We start from the raw sequence: 16,879 nt of genomic DNA on the forward strand, positions 1-16,879 counted from the left end.
ATTCCTATCTTTCCTTTACATTAACATGTTCTGATGCATGATATATACATTTCAGCAACATCCTGCTGTGTATCTGCTGTGGTCTAGTGGTACTTCATGCAGTCTAGTGTGTCCAAGGTCCGGGGTTCAAGACTGACAGTGGTGTTTTATTTTGCTGCTGAGCAGAACAAGACCCCTCATATGCAGGGTGACTAAGGCACTTCTAAGCGAGTTTACATGGGTTTGCGTGATGCTTAGCAATACTTAGCTAAGCACACACATGCACACCCTCACTCAAACCCACTTACTGCTGCTTAAAAGTGCTTACTTCCGCTAACCCCCGCGTTCATTTCTTTGAAAGAAAAGAAAATGGGGAGATAGGAAAGTGGTGAAAAAGCGGCACAAAGAGGGAAAGACAGTAGGGAAAACAGCTCAGGATGTGCAGGACGGGTGTAGGGAAGGTCCATAGCTGCCCATTTCTTTAAGAGCTACAGCTGTGCATATACTAGTAATTTGGAGGGAATTTTGAAACCTTCAACCCCTGAGAGAGGGGTGAGGACAACAAAGTATGTTGTACTGCCAATTTAATTTCAGTTTCTGTGTCCAGTGGACATCTGTGCAAAATGGGCAGCTATGTATGGGGCGTCATTTTTTGTGGGAACAGATTGCCCATTTTTTTTTTCAGGTGAGAGTGGAATGTGAGGTAGGGGAAGTAGGTATGTTTTGGGAGGTTGTTTGAGGAGGTAAACAGACAAGACAAACAAGACGCATACAGGGGCAGAATATGACACGTGGGGTGGGTGAACACAATTGACGGGGAAAGATGTTTGGAAATTGCAAGCCCATGAGCCCACAGATGGTAACAATGGAACTGAGAGCCCCACCCGTGGGCAGTCACCACTGCACCTTCACAGCCCCGGAGGGTGGCTGTGCTGGGGGCTGCGTAGGAGGGGCAGGCTCACCCATGAGTCACGCCACTCTTGCCTCGAGCTGGCGTAGGGGATCAGCGACTGAACACTGGATCTCCCTACGCACCACAGCCCGGACCCTTCGGAGGGTGACAGGCGGCCCTCCTCCGGCCACGCTTGCATGGGGGGGGCGAGCCCCATCCCCTGCAGCGCTTCCACCTGAAGGTGGCACAGGGCCAACAGAGGGGGAGGTCCCAGGCTGGGCACCGGACCTGCTGGTGCCAGGTGCCATCGCCAGCTGAGGTGGGACAGGTGGGTCCGCTGGGACCGGCCTTCCCATACGTTCTGTGTTTAGGTGAATTTAATGACATTATAGCCAACAGCATTCCAAATTAGTTGTAACAGTATGCAGTAATATTCCCATTAACCCAACACACCAGAGTTCCAACAGTTGAACAGCAAGCATAACCCATGCATATATTGAATGACAGTGGACATTCCAACAGCATGCAGGAATGAATGGTGCCAACAGGCCACCAAGATTGTGGTGTTTGAACAGGGAACATGCATCAAAGTTATGCAGATATCTATAAACCAATAGGACATATGTCCCAACAAATATTTTGAGATTACACATACCCATTGAGGTGTGGAATTGCATTGTTTATGCACATACAGTAGGGTGTAAAAAGATACCTCTATTAACAACTTATATGAACTTATATTTTACAGTACATTCCTATTGACTGCAGGAATATATCCCCTACATGTATTATTACACTAGGCAATGTCCATTATGTTGTGGGATGTGTTTTGCTAGTTCCTTATGTACCTGACCTGGATCTGTTATACAAACTCCTAGGATGCAGATGTTACTGCTACGTATTTATATATTTTATTTATATTCATATGTCTACATATCCGGATGTGTTCAGGTGACATTATCAGTTATATTTTAATAGCCCCCTACATTTCTAGCAGCACACTGACATTTCCAGTGCACACAGTTACAAGCTACTCATGTGCCAGATTTACCTATACATGCCAGGCTTGTAACTACCGTTGAGGACTGTATATATGTTAAGAGATACTGCCACTCCCTTCGTACTCCTTCTATGGGCCTACCCAAGTGTGGGTTGACAGCGCTTAATACAACAATACTATTTCTATACTGCATGAGTACATCAACATTTCAAAGAAAGTGACACGGACACACTACAGGAGTTATACCTTTATTAATTACATTACACACCTTTCTAGTGGCTCTCTCATTTATTTGTTATTACAGTGCATGCAGACATCTTATTCAGGATGTATTATACCTTCATTTATGGTTTACAACACTCTTTTTCTGGCTCTCTCACTTATTCTGTATAACAATACATGCAGAGAGATAATTCAGGACTTATACCTTTATTAATGGGTTACAGCACTTTTTCAGGCTCTCTCACTTATTTTACATAACAGTTCATGCAGACAAGTTATTCAAGCCTTATTATACCTTTATTATTGGGCTGAGACACTTTAGCCATTCTCTCTCACTTATTTTATATAACAGTACATGCAGAAAAATTACTAACCTGCCTGATGGTGCAGCCTTAGCAGCCTATCTGCATAGGCTTGCTGATTCGCAGCACGGACACCTGCAGCTGTGAAGTAAATGAAGTGATATTGAGACATATACCTATCCATACTATCGACTACACTAGCAATCTTTACATACTTCAGTCCATGGCTACCTACTCAGTAGTGGGGCATTTTGCATCCCACGGGCCTCCTGTATCCATTGGTTCAGTAGGTCCTGATTGCGTCTCTTCAGGTCTGCATGGTGATGCCTAACCTGCTCAACAGTCCGAGGGATGCCTGTGGCACTGGTGACTTCATGTGCGAGATGGTTCCAGGCCTCCACTTTGTATTCCATGCCCTGGAAATGGCCCTGCAGGAGTCTAGCATCATGACGATGGACAAGGAGCCAAACAATCAGTTTTGACTCCTCAATGCCCCACCGTTGCACTCGGAAGTGAGAGCCCTCTCTGACACCAGCCATTGCTGCCTGCAGATGGGAGCTGCAACCAGTTATGGTGAGTATTCCCACCTATGGAGCTTAAATATGCCTCATTTCCTGCACTTATTTGTGATTGGCCGGATTTGCAAGTTCTCAACTGAGTGCACACCTGCTTAGCACTGGGTAAACTTTGATTCATATGTATATGTGTGTTGACAGTCCATGAACATCAAATGCTGTCATGGCTTAGTGGATTAGTACTGTGATTATGGTGCACACTATCCCGGGTTCAAGACCTGTCATTCTGTTTTTATTTTACTACTGGCCTGACCGGTAGGGGGTGTGGCTGGGTTTAGCCGACTTTACTCAACTCTGCCCAACACTGCTCTACATTGCTCTACATTGCTCTACGTTGCCCGATGTTGTGCTAGTTAGCGCAGTGCGCACCTCCGCGCAAACATGTTTAGTTTTCATTGGTTGATGTGATGCGCAGCTCCGCGCAAAGCTATTGCACTAGTTAAAGCAGTGCTTAGCTATGGGCAATTATTCTTAAATGTGCTTAATACTGGTAAACGTTGCTTAGCAGTGCTTCACATTGCTTAAGATAGGTTACTTACCCATTCATTATTATGCATGACCGTTTCACTTTCTTATTTATATTTAAAATATCGTTCACTACTACATAGGCCATTTTGATGCATTTTAATGTGAGTTAAAAGGTAAATGTCAGGAATTATTTTTATGCACGGATTTCCTAAAGAAAATGGAAAGGGGAGTGGTGGGACTCGAACTGGGAATGCCTCCTCTTTGTGCAAAAGCTCTACCCCTACACTATTGCTATTTGGCTTAATTTGCATATAAGTGGTTTATTATCCTCTTCGATGTCTAAACTGCTAACTGTAGCTAAGCAATGGGCATACCCGTGCACACATGCGCAAATACGGGCAGCTATATGGTGATTAATAAAAAAAAATTTGTTTTACATTTTATTTCATTTGTACATGACTTTTTAATGTGGGGAAGTGTAGTGTTGGGGGTATACACATTTGAGCGGACTCGCTCATATCTGCTGACATTTGCAGAGTTAGGCACTTGCAGGAGCGTGGATATTTGGACTGCTCGGCAGTCTGACATGCCCCCTCCACTCCTACATGCTCCATGTTAGCCTGGGAGTTGAGTCAGCACGCCCTCATGCATATGCATGACGCGCTGATGTCTAACTCTTAGACGGCAGTCTCCGAGTAGGACTTCGTTCGTCCTACACGGAGGATTACTGAATGCCCCCCTTGGTATATACAAGTGTGATCTTTTGGCCATTCAATCCCCGTATTTCAGGACTCGCCCTAGCCTGCCTGACATTTCAAATGGTCACTGATTTGAGCCATACAAGTGCACACTTGGCATCTCAGGTAAGACTTAATTTTGTATAACGTGCCTATTTTTTATTTGTTTTTGCAACAGTGTGGTTGATGTAATAAAACAAGCTTTTTGTCAGTGAATATTCCTAGGAGCTTGATATGACTTTCCTGTTCAGTCCTAGTGTCATTTGTAGTAAGGATGTTGAAATCAAATCGGGAGAATGTCTGGACCTGTGCCAAAGGAGAAGATCACAAGTGTTTTTTTTTTTCTTTTTCTTTTTCTTTTTTTGATATGCAGTTAGGGTTGCCAGCTTTCTTTGTGGCTAAAACCGGACTAAGGTCACGCCCCTTGCATCACCCATAACCCCGCCCATTCCCACCCCTCTCCCACCCATGCCCCACCCATTTTGTGACCTCATCACGACATGGGAACGCCCTCTTTTTCTATTCTGGATGCCTGCTTTCAGCCGATTTCTCCCCAGTTGCCATAAACACAGTTAGAAACTCTCAATCTGCATACTGTCTTGTGCTTTATTCTACAGTTATTACAGATATTTGGATTTAATTTAAAATATTTATTTCAAATTTTATAGCACAAACTACTGATACACATATGCCAAACAAAGCAATACAGTCTCACAATAAAAACAGACTTAGCATTAAAACTACTCTGCCTTTAAATCTCACATTCATCTAAACAGCATTGCACATTGTTTTCCCAAGTTTGGGATGATAACATTTTAAAATGTTCTAAGAAATGACAGTATTAACAGCAATCATATCTTACATCAATAACAGACCTGAAAATGTATAGCATGGTCTGAAAATACATGTTTAGTATAAAACAATACATAATGACACAATTGGTCTTGCAGCTTTTGAAAAATGAAGTGTAATATTGTATATTGAATTTTACCTCACCCATTCTTCGAACATCTTTCAGTAGTATTTATCATTTGTACCATTTTGAATCAAATTCTGACAGGTTTTGTGCTTCATTTTAATGGGAAGTGTGTGACACTGATTCATTGCCATTCTATGTTTTTTATTAGTGTCGCTTTGGATTGCTTACTCTAAAACGGACACCATTCCTGTCACACACACACACTTAAGAAATGAACCAAATCCCAGATGTTTACTTCTTGCCAATCCCAAAGTATATACAATTATATAAATTAGCCACACAGGAACGATAACCTTAGCCACAATACTCAATAGGAACAAGGGAAGGTAACAACTTCCTGGAACACTACCAAGCTTTCTGCATACACACCATCATTCCACTGAAGCAACAACTTGAATTGAGCAACTTCTGGGCATTACCCTCCTATCATAGGCGACAACAACTAGAAGTCATCTCTGTTATATTATTACAGTCCCCATTGCTCTCCTTTGAAATACCACTGAGTCTTACCTTAACTCGCATATGCTTTTTGTGAAGCCTTGGTGTGCCTATGCGGCTACAGGACTGAACCATCAATCACAGAAAAAAGGGGAGTGTACAAAGTACACAAAGCTCATACCAATATTTTAGAAGAACGAACAATGAAGGATTTTTGTCACAAACTGTAAGTAAGCGCAACAAATGGAGAATGGAAGACAGGGACAAAGTGCCGTTGGAAAGGAGGCGGAAAACTAAACTGGACAAAAGAATGCAGATCAAGTGCTTAAAAGGTTAATGAAGACTGAATTATCCTCATGAGATATACAGAATGTTTAAACAGCACATGCAAAGCTGAAAAGGCTACAGAGCTATGTCTGTTGATGCAAAAGGAGAAAAATCCAAGGAAAGACAAACTGTAGGCCAAGGAAAGACAAACAGAGCCTGTAGCCTACAGTACTACTCATACCTCTCAACTGTACAGATTCACAGAATGTCTAGATTTTTACCTCAATATTTTTTTTCATAAAACTGTGGTTTTCTGGCAAATTTGTGGCATATCATTAAAGATTTCAGTTAAAAAATAATGACATACATTTGAATTTCAGGCTTTATACTCTTCAGAAAAATAATGCTAATTCAAAACCTGTTACTATATCAACTTTCTGTTACTATATCAACTTTCTAAGTAAAGTTTGTAAAAGAAATACTTAAAAAATGTCCTTATTTTGTGGCCTTTATCCCCCTTTTATGTATGGCTTTGTCCAGATTTCTTGTTCTAAGAGGTTGAGAGGTATGACTACAATCTAACATATGGATTGTGCAGACAATATTTAATAAGACTGTCCAAAAAAAAAAAAAAATCACCGATTCTTACTCCCGCTTCCTTGAGACATCTCAAGCAAAAGATCAGGCAAGCATTGCAAGTCTAAAACCTAAGGAAAAAAGCCAGCAGTGAAATGTGACCCATTACACAGAGCTAAGAGCAAGAACTTAGAGAAATACAAAAAATGTATTCCAAAAAACTTACATCCAGCACGTCTTGGTCACAATCATTTGAACTTCAAAGCCAGATGATGCCATTGAAATGGACCTCTATTGCAGCAGCACACCAGACAGAGTGGTGCTCAGCCATCATAATAGTATCCTTGGTGGAGTGACCTACTTGGGACATTCTTGACCAATGTAATGGAACACACATACAAGGAATTGATTACATTTTTATCATATCCCTTGCATGAATCATTCAGAGCTTTTCTGTCTTAAGGAGAACAGATAATTCAGAAAGCAGAGAAGAAACTCGTAAAGTGAGACAGTGCTTATAAAAATGCCACACATTATCACATGACTGCATTTAAAAAAGCCACAACACACATGACTGACTGCAGGTGTTGAAATCTGCTTCCAAACTACAAACTTTGCAGCATGCATCAAAACAGCATCTTTCTTTGTACAGTGTCAGAACAATACAATGACAAATGGACATAGTCTTAACATTAATTATAATAATCAAGTTTGTTCATCAAATGCATACCAGGAAAAGCTTATGAGACAGGATGCCCTTGCTTACTTCTAAGCAAAGTAAACAAGGAAAAAAGCCTGCATCTCAGCCTCATGGTAAGGGAATGAGCACTGCATTTAGACAATCTGTCAAAGTCTAGATGATAAACAAGGCAGTTACTGTCACTGAGGTCACATCTGGAAAGCTTTATTCTGACCACAGAATCACTATGCAGTTCAGGCATCCAGTTGTTTTTGCTTTTAGGTAGTCAAGTACAGTCTCAAGTTAAGTCTTTTCAGGAGCCTTACCCTGGCTACACCTGCCCCCCCCTCCTTTAATATACATACATATGGAACAGGTACACAACTCTGTTGCACAAGGTTAACAATATGCTTCACAAATCATGGAACTCACCCCAACGCTATAACCAACGCACGAGATAAAACACCTTGTTTACTGCCACTACGATCAAAGTTGAACTCTTGTTGCTCGCTTGCATAGTTGCATTCTGAAAATGCTGCCTTTAAATGCTGGCTTCTGCTTCCCCGACTACCGGAAGTGAGCTCCTTGAGCTCAATTCCGACAGGCTGGTAGCCCTGAGGGACCTGATGTCATTGCGCACGTGATGACATCAGCATCAGTGCCGCAAAATTTAAAAAAAAAAAAGTCCGGTTTTGAATGAAATTTCTAACCGGACAACTTTTCAAAAAACCGGACAGTCCGGTCAAAAACCGGACATCTGGCAACCCTATATGCAGTATTAGTTTGGATGAATGTAACCATTTTTCTAGTTGTGAACTGATTCTGTGTGTCAGGGTGGAGTTGGGTGAGTGTTTTACCTAAACATTATAGTGGAAGTAGTTTTATAATGGAGACATGCATATTGCATTAAAGTTCTGTGTTCGATTACTTTGTACATGTCATTTGTTAATATATTAAAGAACAGAGGGCATAGGATGGGATCCCTATGGAAGTCTTATTTGTGTTGGTGTGGAGTTGAGTGGTGTGTTTTTTTCTTTGACAGTTTGGCATCTATTTTCTAACTAGCTTTAGAGCCGGGTATATGTTTAATAAACTCCTATCACAGGTGGCAAGAACATTGTTTCTTTCTTATCTATTTGAAACCAAGCAATTGTTCATCTTTTTATGACATCAAATGTAGCTGAGCCAGCTGTCATTAACAAAAGTCTTTTCAGAATGTTGTCTAACATCATTGTCATCTAAGTCTGACCACTTGGTGGCAGCAAATCTAAGACTTAATGGAAAACACAGCAACAACCATGATGAAACATGATCCATTAAGTGCAAGAGTAAGTGTGAAAACAGGCAACAAATGTGATATTTAACATTTTATGTGAAACACTAAGGTTCTTTTATTGATTGTATTGATTTTTATAGATTTTTTGGTGGGTACATACACTGTGTAAATTGCTCATGTTCAGGTATAACCCAGGAATGTATAATAGTAACAACAATTACAAAGCACATCAATACTGCAGAATTAGAATACACCATGTTAAACGGCAGTGGTTAGAGCTTAACAGCAGACTGGAAAGGCCTTAGCAGCATGTGTGTATCCAGTCATTTGCCATGCACTACTTCAAGGTGTGCACTTTCTTTCAAAAAATGAATTTATTATTCATTTTATTTTATTTTATTTTTATTTTATTTTACATTTGTTAATCAGGATGGTCCGACTGGACACAGGTCCATTTTCAGCGGAGGCCCAGGGAGAAAAGCTCCACAGTAAGTAAAATTTTACACAATATGTTAAAATACAGTATACAAAGAATTTTCAAACAATATGTTAAAATACAGCATACAGCAGAAGACATAGCAAGACCAATATATACAGGAGAAAATAGTTACACATGGTTAATAACAGAATAAGTATACAAAATCAATCAGCATTAATAGAAGACCTAGACTGTAATACATATTACAGTAGGTATATTAGGAAGTGAGGTATATAAGTGGAATAATTTGAGGACTTATGTAATACGTGCATAGCCACTTATTCTTTAAGTGTGTTCTAAGTGAGTTTTTAAAATGAGAAGAGGGAGGGGCAGAAATCAGAGCAGGAGGGAGATTATTCCAGGTTCTAGCTATGGAGTGGGCGAACAGTGCTTTTCCTGCTGTATTATTAGCCCTAGAGATACAGAGGAGGGGTTTGTCGGAAGACTGGAGAGGACGATTTGTATTATAGTACGTGAGAAGTTGGCCTAGTGCATGTTTTTTTTTCCTGGATGTGTTACCACATTGTAGGCAATGACTAATTGATGATAGGTTAGTAGCTGGGGAAGTCCCAGCCATTGCAGTTCCCTTAGAGCCTGGCAATGGTGGGTTCTAAAGGTGAAGTTGTTTGCAAACATGGCGATTTTATTATAACATGTTTCACGTCTGGCAAGGTCAAGTTTTCTAAGCAGGGTAAGAATTGGAGCAGCATACATTAGGGTAGACAAGAGGTGAGTTTGGGCTAGGGTAATCCGTGCTTGTTTCGAGAGGGATTTCCTGTGCCTATATAGTGTTCCCATTTTTTATGGACTTTTTTGATAGTTTGTGAAATGTGGACATCAAAGTGTAGATTTTTATCAATTTCAATGCCTAGGAGTTTGGTATGGTCAGAGGGAGAGATAACAGTGCCATTTCTGGAGGAGATAGTGAAGGATAGAAGAGTGGAAATGGTTTTGTTGGGGGTGAAAAGTAGTAATTTGGTTTTACTATGGTTTAGGATAAGTTAGATCTGAGTGATCCAACTTTCCACAGAGCTAAAGGACTCCTGGGTGAGTTGTTGTAGGGTGGGAAGTGATGGAGCTGAACAGATAACAGTTGAATCATCAGTGTATTGCATAAGTGGAGCATGCAGTGTGGTGGTATGGAGATTATTGGTAACTATGGAGAAAAGAAGTGGGCCTAATGTGGAGCCTTGTGATACACCTATGGTAGTTTGGTAAGGGGGATAGTACACTTTGCCATTGGACAGATTGTTGCCTGTTTGACAGATAGCTTTTAAACCAGGCTATAGCGGAAGGGGCAAAGGATAGGGATGTCAGGGTGTCTAGTAGTAAGGAATGTGAAACCATGTCAAATGCTTTGGAGAGGTCTTGAAATATTGCAGATACAAAGTTATTATTTTTCTATGTTGGTTGATCAGGTTGGTGAAAGAGAGCAGAGTGGTGGTTGTGCTATGGTGTTGTCAGAAGCCATGCTGTGTGGGGGAGAGGAGATGGTGTGAGTTTAGGAATTGTGTTACCTGAGAATGTATACATTTCTCTAGTATTTTAGATAACGGGATAGAATGGCAATGGGGTGATAATGTGAGTATTCGTAAGAATTTCTGCCTTTATGTAGTGGAATAATGTATGATACCTTCCTTAGCTGTGGGACATTTGCTTCTTGTACGGAGCGATTGATAAGAATAGAAATAGGGTAGGATAAGGATTCAGCAACTATTTTTAGGAATTTGGCTGGTAGATTGTCAGTGGCAAGGGTGGTAGGTTTCAGTTTTAGGAGGTGTTTTTTAATTGTTGAGGTGGGAATGGATGAGCACGTAAAGGATGGGATGTTGTCAGGGCATTTGGCTGGGTTATATGTAGGGCTGTTTTTGGATAGTTGGGAGGATAGTGTTAAGATGGATCCTGTGAAGTGGTGATTGAATTGGGAGGCAATGTCCTTGTTGTCATTCGTGGAGTTAGGAGTAGGAGTGGTAGTTTTGCCTGGTTTTAGGAGAGAGTTAATGGCATGCCAAAACTTTTGGGGATCTTTTGAATGTTTGTTTTGGATATTGAGGAAGTAATTTTGTCTATCGAGTTTAGTTTGTCACTTGGCCTGATTTCTAAGTTGTAGGTAACTTTGTTTGGCTAGGCTAGTATTGTATTTCTTCCAAATTCTCCAAGCCTTATCCCTTGACTTTAGAAGGGCTCTAGTTTCCCTAGTTAGCCATGGTGCATAGTTTGACTTGCCTCTTATTTTCCTAACTGGTGCAAGTCTATCAAGGATATTGATGAGAATATTATTGAAGTAGTCAACGGCTTGGTCTAGATTTAGGGTTTGTAGTGGTTTCCAGTTACTATGTTTTAGAATACTATTTAGTTCTTGTATATTTAGTTTATGATCGTCTCTGACTTGTCTAAAAACAATGGGTTTAGCTATACTGGTATGTTTCTACAGGAGGAAGGTGGGGAGATGGTCATTAAGACCATCAGGAAGGCATCCTGTCTGATAGTTTTGTTTGGGGCAGTTAACTAGTGTCCAATCTATAATAGACTGTGTTTTTTTTGTTGATTCTAGTGGGTTCTTGGATAAGTTGGGTAAAACTGTAAATATTAATATGGTTAGTGGGATTGTTAGAGGTACAGGCTGACCAATCAGTGTTCAGGTCACCTAGTAAGATGGTTTCTTGGGGGAGATTATCTGTGGCCCATTGTAACATTTCTTCAATGATGGGAGAGTTATTATCTGGGGGAATATAACAGCAGAGAATGATGATAGTTTTTGTGTCATTTATGCTTAGGGTTGAACCAATCGGCATTTTGAAATTTAGGTATGGGGGTTTGTAGAGGTTTGATGTTGATTGTATTGTTGTTGAAGATAGTAACTCCACCTACCTTTTTGCCTACTCTATCTAGTCTTAGGATATTATATCCTGGTGGGAGAATTTCTTCATTTTGGGTACTAGGTTTTAGCCACGTCTCAGTAATGTTTAGCATGTTAGGGGAGTAGTGAAGCGCTAGAATTTAAACTGTTAAAACACCAGGCATATTTATTGTAGTTTATGGTTAAATAGTTTTTTGCTTTTTTTTTTCAAAATGCCTGACTGGCATTGTAGTAAAAAAGATATAGTGTACTGGCTGGGGATGTGTGGATAACTCTTGGTAGTAGTGGGGCAAAATTCTGGAAGTGGGTATGCAATCCCAAAAATCCTGGATACATAAGTATTTATCTACTGTCATTGACTGTTTTCCAGTTTCCCATTTCTACTGGGTGCCAAAAAGGAATTTGTTTTGAGATCATCAGCCCTGTTACATACCATACTGTGTACGTGAGTTGACATCCTCACTGTGTGGCATGGAATTCTTCCTGTGGATGGTTACATTTTCTGAACAGATTTGCACAATCTGGCAACAGAACCAGCCACTGCATGGTCATCTCCTATTATCATATGTCAGAAAAATGTCTGTAAAAACTTAGAAGATGCCACTTCATTGTGTCTCACAAAGTCTGTCCCCACTCCAGTGACCTAATCCATCCATCCACCCTGAGGTGACATACGTCCATCCAAATTCATGATACCACATTCAAAAAAGTGAGATATTATTAACTTATATAACAATTTGTCTGTTTGCACTCAGACACAGGTCAATGCTTAGACTTCTTTTTCTTTTGCCAGTCCTCTGCCTCCCCCATCCCTTATTATGTCCAGTCTGTAAGTATTATGGCCCATCAGTTTGCTAGTGTTACGAGTAAAGAGTGAGTACATGCTAGAAATGTGTTATAAAGCAACAGATTCATGAACATATGAAAGTTAAAAGCCAAGTCTATAAATCTTAAGAATAACAAACTTTTTTTTGTCTGTCATTTGCAGGTGATAATGCAGAAGGGAGTGGGACGAACAAGGTGAGGACGGATTTCACAGCAGCATCTTAATGTAACTGATAGGACAGAGAAGAGCAACTCCAAGCAAAGATGTCATTCACAAAAAATGTGAGCAAAGGAGCTTATGATTTTTTACTGCCCTGAACTGGTCTGATCACAACAGGGTTCATAATAGCTGTAGCAGAAACAGATACATTTAAGCTGGCATCATACCTGGAAAACTTCCACATAAATTTTTAGACTTTGCAGTACATTATGGCTATCCTGATTTATAACTGTTAGCAACTCGTTAGATGTTACAGAATCATCAGCCTTTGCAAAAGCAGAAACTATGGAAACAAACGACTCAAACCGGACTTGTGAGTTCTATAACCGCAACCATCCTTTCCTTCTAGGGGGTTACATTGTCATTTTTGTTATTGGATTAATATTAAATAGCACATCCATCTTTGTATTCATCTACTACTTTCGAATGAACACAGTTGTGACAATTTATATGTGTAACTTGGCTGTAAGTGACTTGTTGTTCACCCTTTCACTCCCGTTTCGTATGCACTACTATGCAAACAGTGCATGGAGCTTTGGGAATGTGCCCTGTCAGATCTCAGGAAGCCTTTTCCAGATCAACATGTATGGTAGTTGCCTATTCCTTCTCTGCATCAATATTGACAGATTCTTGGCGGTTGTGTACCCACTAAGACTACGGCATCTTCGGCGGCAAAAGGTGGCGCATATGGTTTGCCTGTCAGTTTGGATTGTCATTATATTGTTCTGTGCCCCTGTGGCCCGAATGCACAAAACCACCCAATGCACATATTTTGGGAGTGGAAAAAATGAAACCTTGTGTTTTGAGAGCTTTACAGATGACAGCTGGAAAGATAATATCATCCCTCTAGTGATTACGGCAGAAATTCTTGGCTTCCTCCTGCCACTATCTGTTGTTACCTACTGCACTACTCATACACTTGTGGTGCTGTTTAAGAGAAGGTCTGAGCACAGCACACGAGGTATTAAGACTATTCGTCTGTTAGTGGTCAACATGGTGATATTTGTTGTCTGCTTTGTACCGTACAATACCACATTAGCAATTTATAGCCTACTTAAGTCTAATGGGCATTCTCAGCTGAAAAGTGACACTGTACGTTCAGTGCTGTTTATCACAATAATGATGGCAAGCGTGAACTGTGTCCTAGATCCTCTTGTCTATTACTTTAGTACAGAAGGCTTTCGCAGTACCTTTCGGAACATAACAGTGGCACAAAAGAAGGTAAACAATTCCACAGCCCAGAGAGTACTGTGGAAAGGTAGCAACAAGAAAGAGATTGCTAACGAAAGTAAAATTTCACTGAACACATGCCTTCAGAACATGTCTGTCTTACAAAAGCAGCCCATTGAAATAATCAACACAGAGTCTGTTGTTTAGGGTTTGGACTAAGGCCACAGCTGTGTCCCTCTTTGTGACACCTTCCTTCAACAGTCTTTTAAACATATTTTTGCATATAATGCCAGCTGGTTGTCCATGTAGCATGTACATAACAATTTGTACTCATGTTTTTACCTGTTTTGTTGTCTTCTGTTTAATTAATTTTTCCTCTGCAACAAAGAATAATGGCCCTCTGACCTCAAACTGTTTAAATGTTAAATATTGAAAAACAATAAAACATGAATAATTTGTTTAAAATCTGCTGCATGAAACACTCTTATTAAAATTGTAATATGACCTGATGCATGAAGCTGTGAGGTCAATAAGGAAAAAACAAGAGAGGATGACAGCAGTAACATAAAGTAAGCCAGAAACATTTCAAGAACTGAGAAGATGAGGGAAATAAAAATTTGACTGGAGGGCATCAATGGGGGAATTAGCCTTAAGGCAGTCAATATTGCTGATTGGAAACATTAGTATATGTGAAAAGGGCAAGATGACAGACTATACTTAATCAAGGAATTCTAGAACAGAAGAACCTAGGAAGGGCTATTCCACAAAAGATAAGTTTGGAAATCATAACAAAGTTGAGTCCAAGGGGTAGGGAAAACATAAGGAGAAAAGAGAAACGGAGACTGTTTAACATATCATATAATATAAGTATATTAGAAAATACTTTGACTTGAGGCATTGTCTCAGCAGTGCAGGAAGAGAGGAACTGGTTAACTCTGGTGCAGACTATGTTATCAAACTGAAAGAGTAAAACAAGACATTTTAAAAGATATAGCTGACATATCTGACATAGATACTACTGGTTAGTAACATGGAAAATAGGGAGCAATGAACCTGCAAGAACATTGCAGGAAGGTAGGAATCACGGATGCCTTTAGATAGATACTGCCACTGTCTTCTGAAGTTCAAGGAAGAACAGACGCTAGGCATAGCTCTCAAACTCTTAGCACAAAAAATCTGGACAAAGCCAGAAACAATGGGAACACAAAGCCCCAAAAATAAGGACAATTTTTAAATATTGCTGTTATAAACTTAAAAAGTTGCTAGAATAAAAGGTCATGTGGGGAATAAAGAAACAGGATGCAGAAAATAATGCAGGTAATAAAGGGTGAGTGTAATGTGATGTTATATGATGTTTGAAGTCTGGGTAAAAAAGACTTACATACGTGCAGGCACATATGTTATAATGGAATCATAGGCCACAATGGATAGGGACTGGGATATGATAGGTTATTGGTAGGTATCTGCAGTACAGAGACCAGCAGGTGTGGAAATGGAGGATGTTGATGGACTAGGGGTTACCCTGCCTTTGGAAAGAGAGAACTGGTAGAAGTCAGATTCAAGCTGAATGAGGACTCTACTAAAGAAGGTCCATGAGCAGTGTGGATGTGTTACCGGGGAAGGAAATGAAAGAGAGGCAGGTCACAACAATGGTAGTAAGCAGTAAGGGGAAGTAATCATGAGATGTAAAACAAGGACAGAGGGCTGGGATTATAGGGTGAGTGACTTCAGTTAGTATGGAATCACAGAAAGAAATAGTATGAAAAGGTGGCAGAAACTGTGGATTTCGGAAGGCCTGTGAGGAGCATCACAGAAGGAGAATGGAGGAAGGGAATGAAATCCTGTTTCTAGAAAAGAATGCAGTGTGGGAAAAGGAGACAATCAGGAAAGAAAATGGTTTACGGGATGAAGTCCTGAATAATAAGAAGGAAACCTGGAAGGGAGGGATGGATGGAGAAATCAGACTTTTTTTAAACATGGAGATTTTATGCATGAATTTATTTTATTTATTTTATTTATTTATCATTTGTTGACCGGGAAAGTCCGACTAGGTTCCACAGAGCCTGTTTTCAGCGGAGGCCCGGGGAGAAATGCTCCAGATGCATGTCTTTGGAATGTGGGAGGAAACCGGAGTACCCGGAGGAAACCCACGCGAACACAGGGAGAACATGCAAACTCCACACAGAAGGCACCCCAGCTGAGAATCGAACCAGAGAACCTCTTGCTGTGAGGTGACAATGTTAACCACTGCACCACTGTGCCGCCCCATAAAAGAAGTAAATCCTGTGGATGTGTAACATAAAAGAAGGAAGATATGAAAGACATTTCTGACAGGGAAGCCAAGAAAGGCAGTGAGGCAAATCTTGGATACCAAGGTAGCTGTATTGAAGAAGATGGTTAGAAGGATGGGAAATCAGCAAAATAAGTTATTTGGGTATACTGAGTAACATAAGAGGGATAAGTAAGATGCAGAATTACAGGAAGGCTAGGGCATATTCCAGAATAATAAGACATAGGATGAAATATCAGACTGTTTCACTTCAGTGTTTGCAAAGTGAAAAAATATATGGTGCTGCTTACTGCTTGGTGTGATGGATTTGAAGTGTTCTTAAGACACAGTCTTGCTGGCTGGATTCTGCTAAAATTCAAAGTCTGGTTATATTTGCATTCACAGTCTGTTGCATACAGAAACTTGCAGAATATACACTGATGAGAGAATATACTTTGCAGCATCAACTTTAGAGAGCAGTAACCAATAACTTTTTATAATAAACCAAACTGGACAAACGTTGCAGTTTAAAGTACTGTTCCAACTTTACTTTTCATATAGTACAGATGATGTGAGAGATATAACATTTACCTTAGGACAAATGAGTCCCTACCATACCTCTAACATAACTGGATTTATACAGCTCTTTATATACAGTTTTAGTCCT

The 16,879-nt window shown here is 40.2% G+C and overlaps 1 protein-coding gene across 2 annotated transcripts in view; it reads left to right on the top strand.

Annotated features, from left to right (window-relative positions):
• LOC122808610 (lysophosphatidic acid receptor 5-like) overlaps positions 1-14,467 on the top strand; it is a 426,909-nt gene extending 412,442 nt beyond the window's left edge. For both annotated transcript variants that reach the window (XM_044079571.1, XM_044079570.1), the window contains exon 2: positions 12,717-14,467. In XM_044079571.1, the coding sequence (XP_043935506.1) occupies positions 13,059-14,150 (1,092 nt within the window). In that variant the 5' untranslated portion in view covers positions 12,717-13,058 and the 3' untranslated portion in view covers positions 14,151-14,467. The remainder of the gene's footprint in view (positions 1-12,716) is intronic.
• Positions 14,468-16,879: the final 2,412 nt, after the last annotated feature.

This window comes from Protopterus annectens, chromosome 8.part0, assembly GCF_019279795.1.
Source record: "Protopterus annectens isolate FY-2018-M chromosome 8.part0, PAN1.0, whole genome shotgun sequence".
In the NCBI taxonomy this organism is placed as follows: domain Eukaryota; kingdom Metazoa; phylum Chordata; order Ceratodontiformes; family Protopteridae; genus Protopterus; species Protopterus annectens.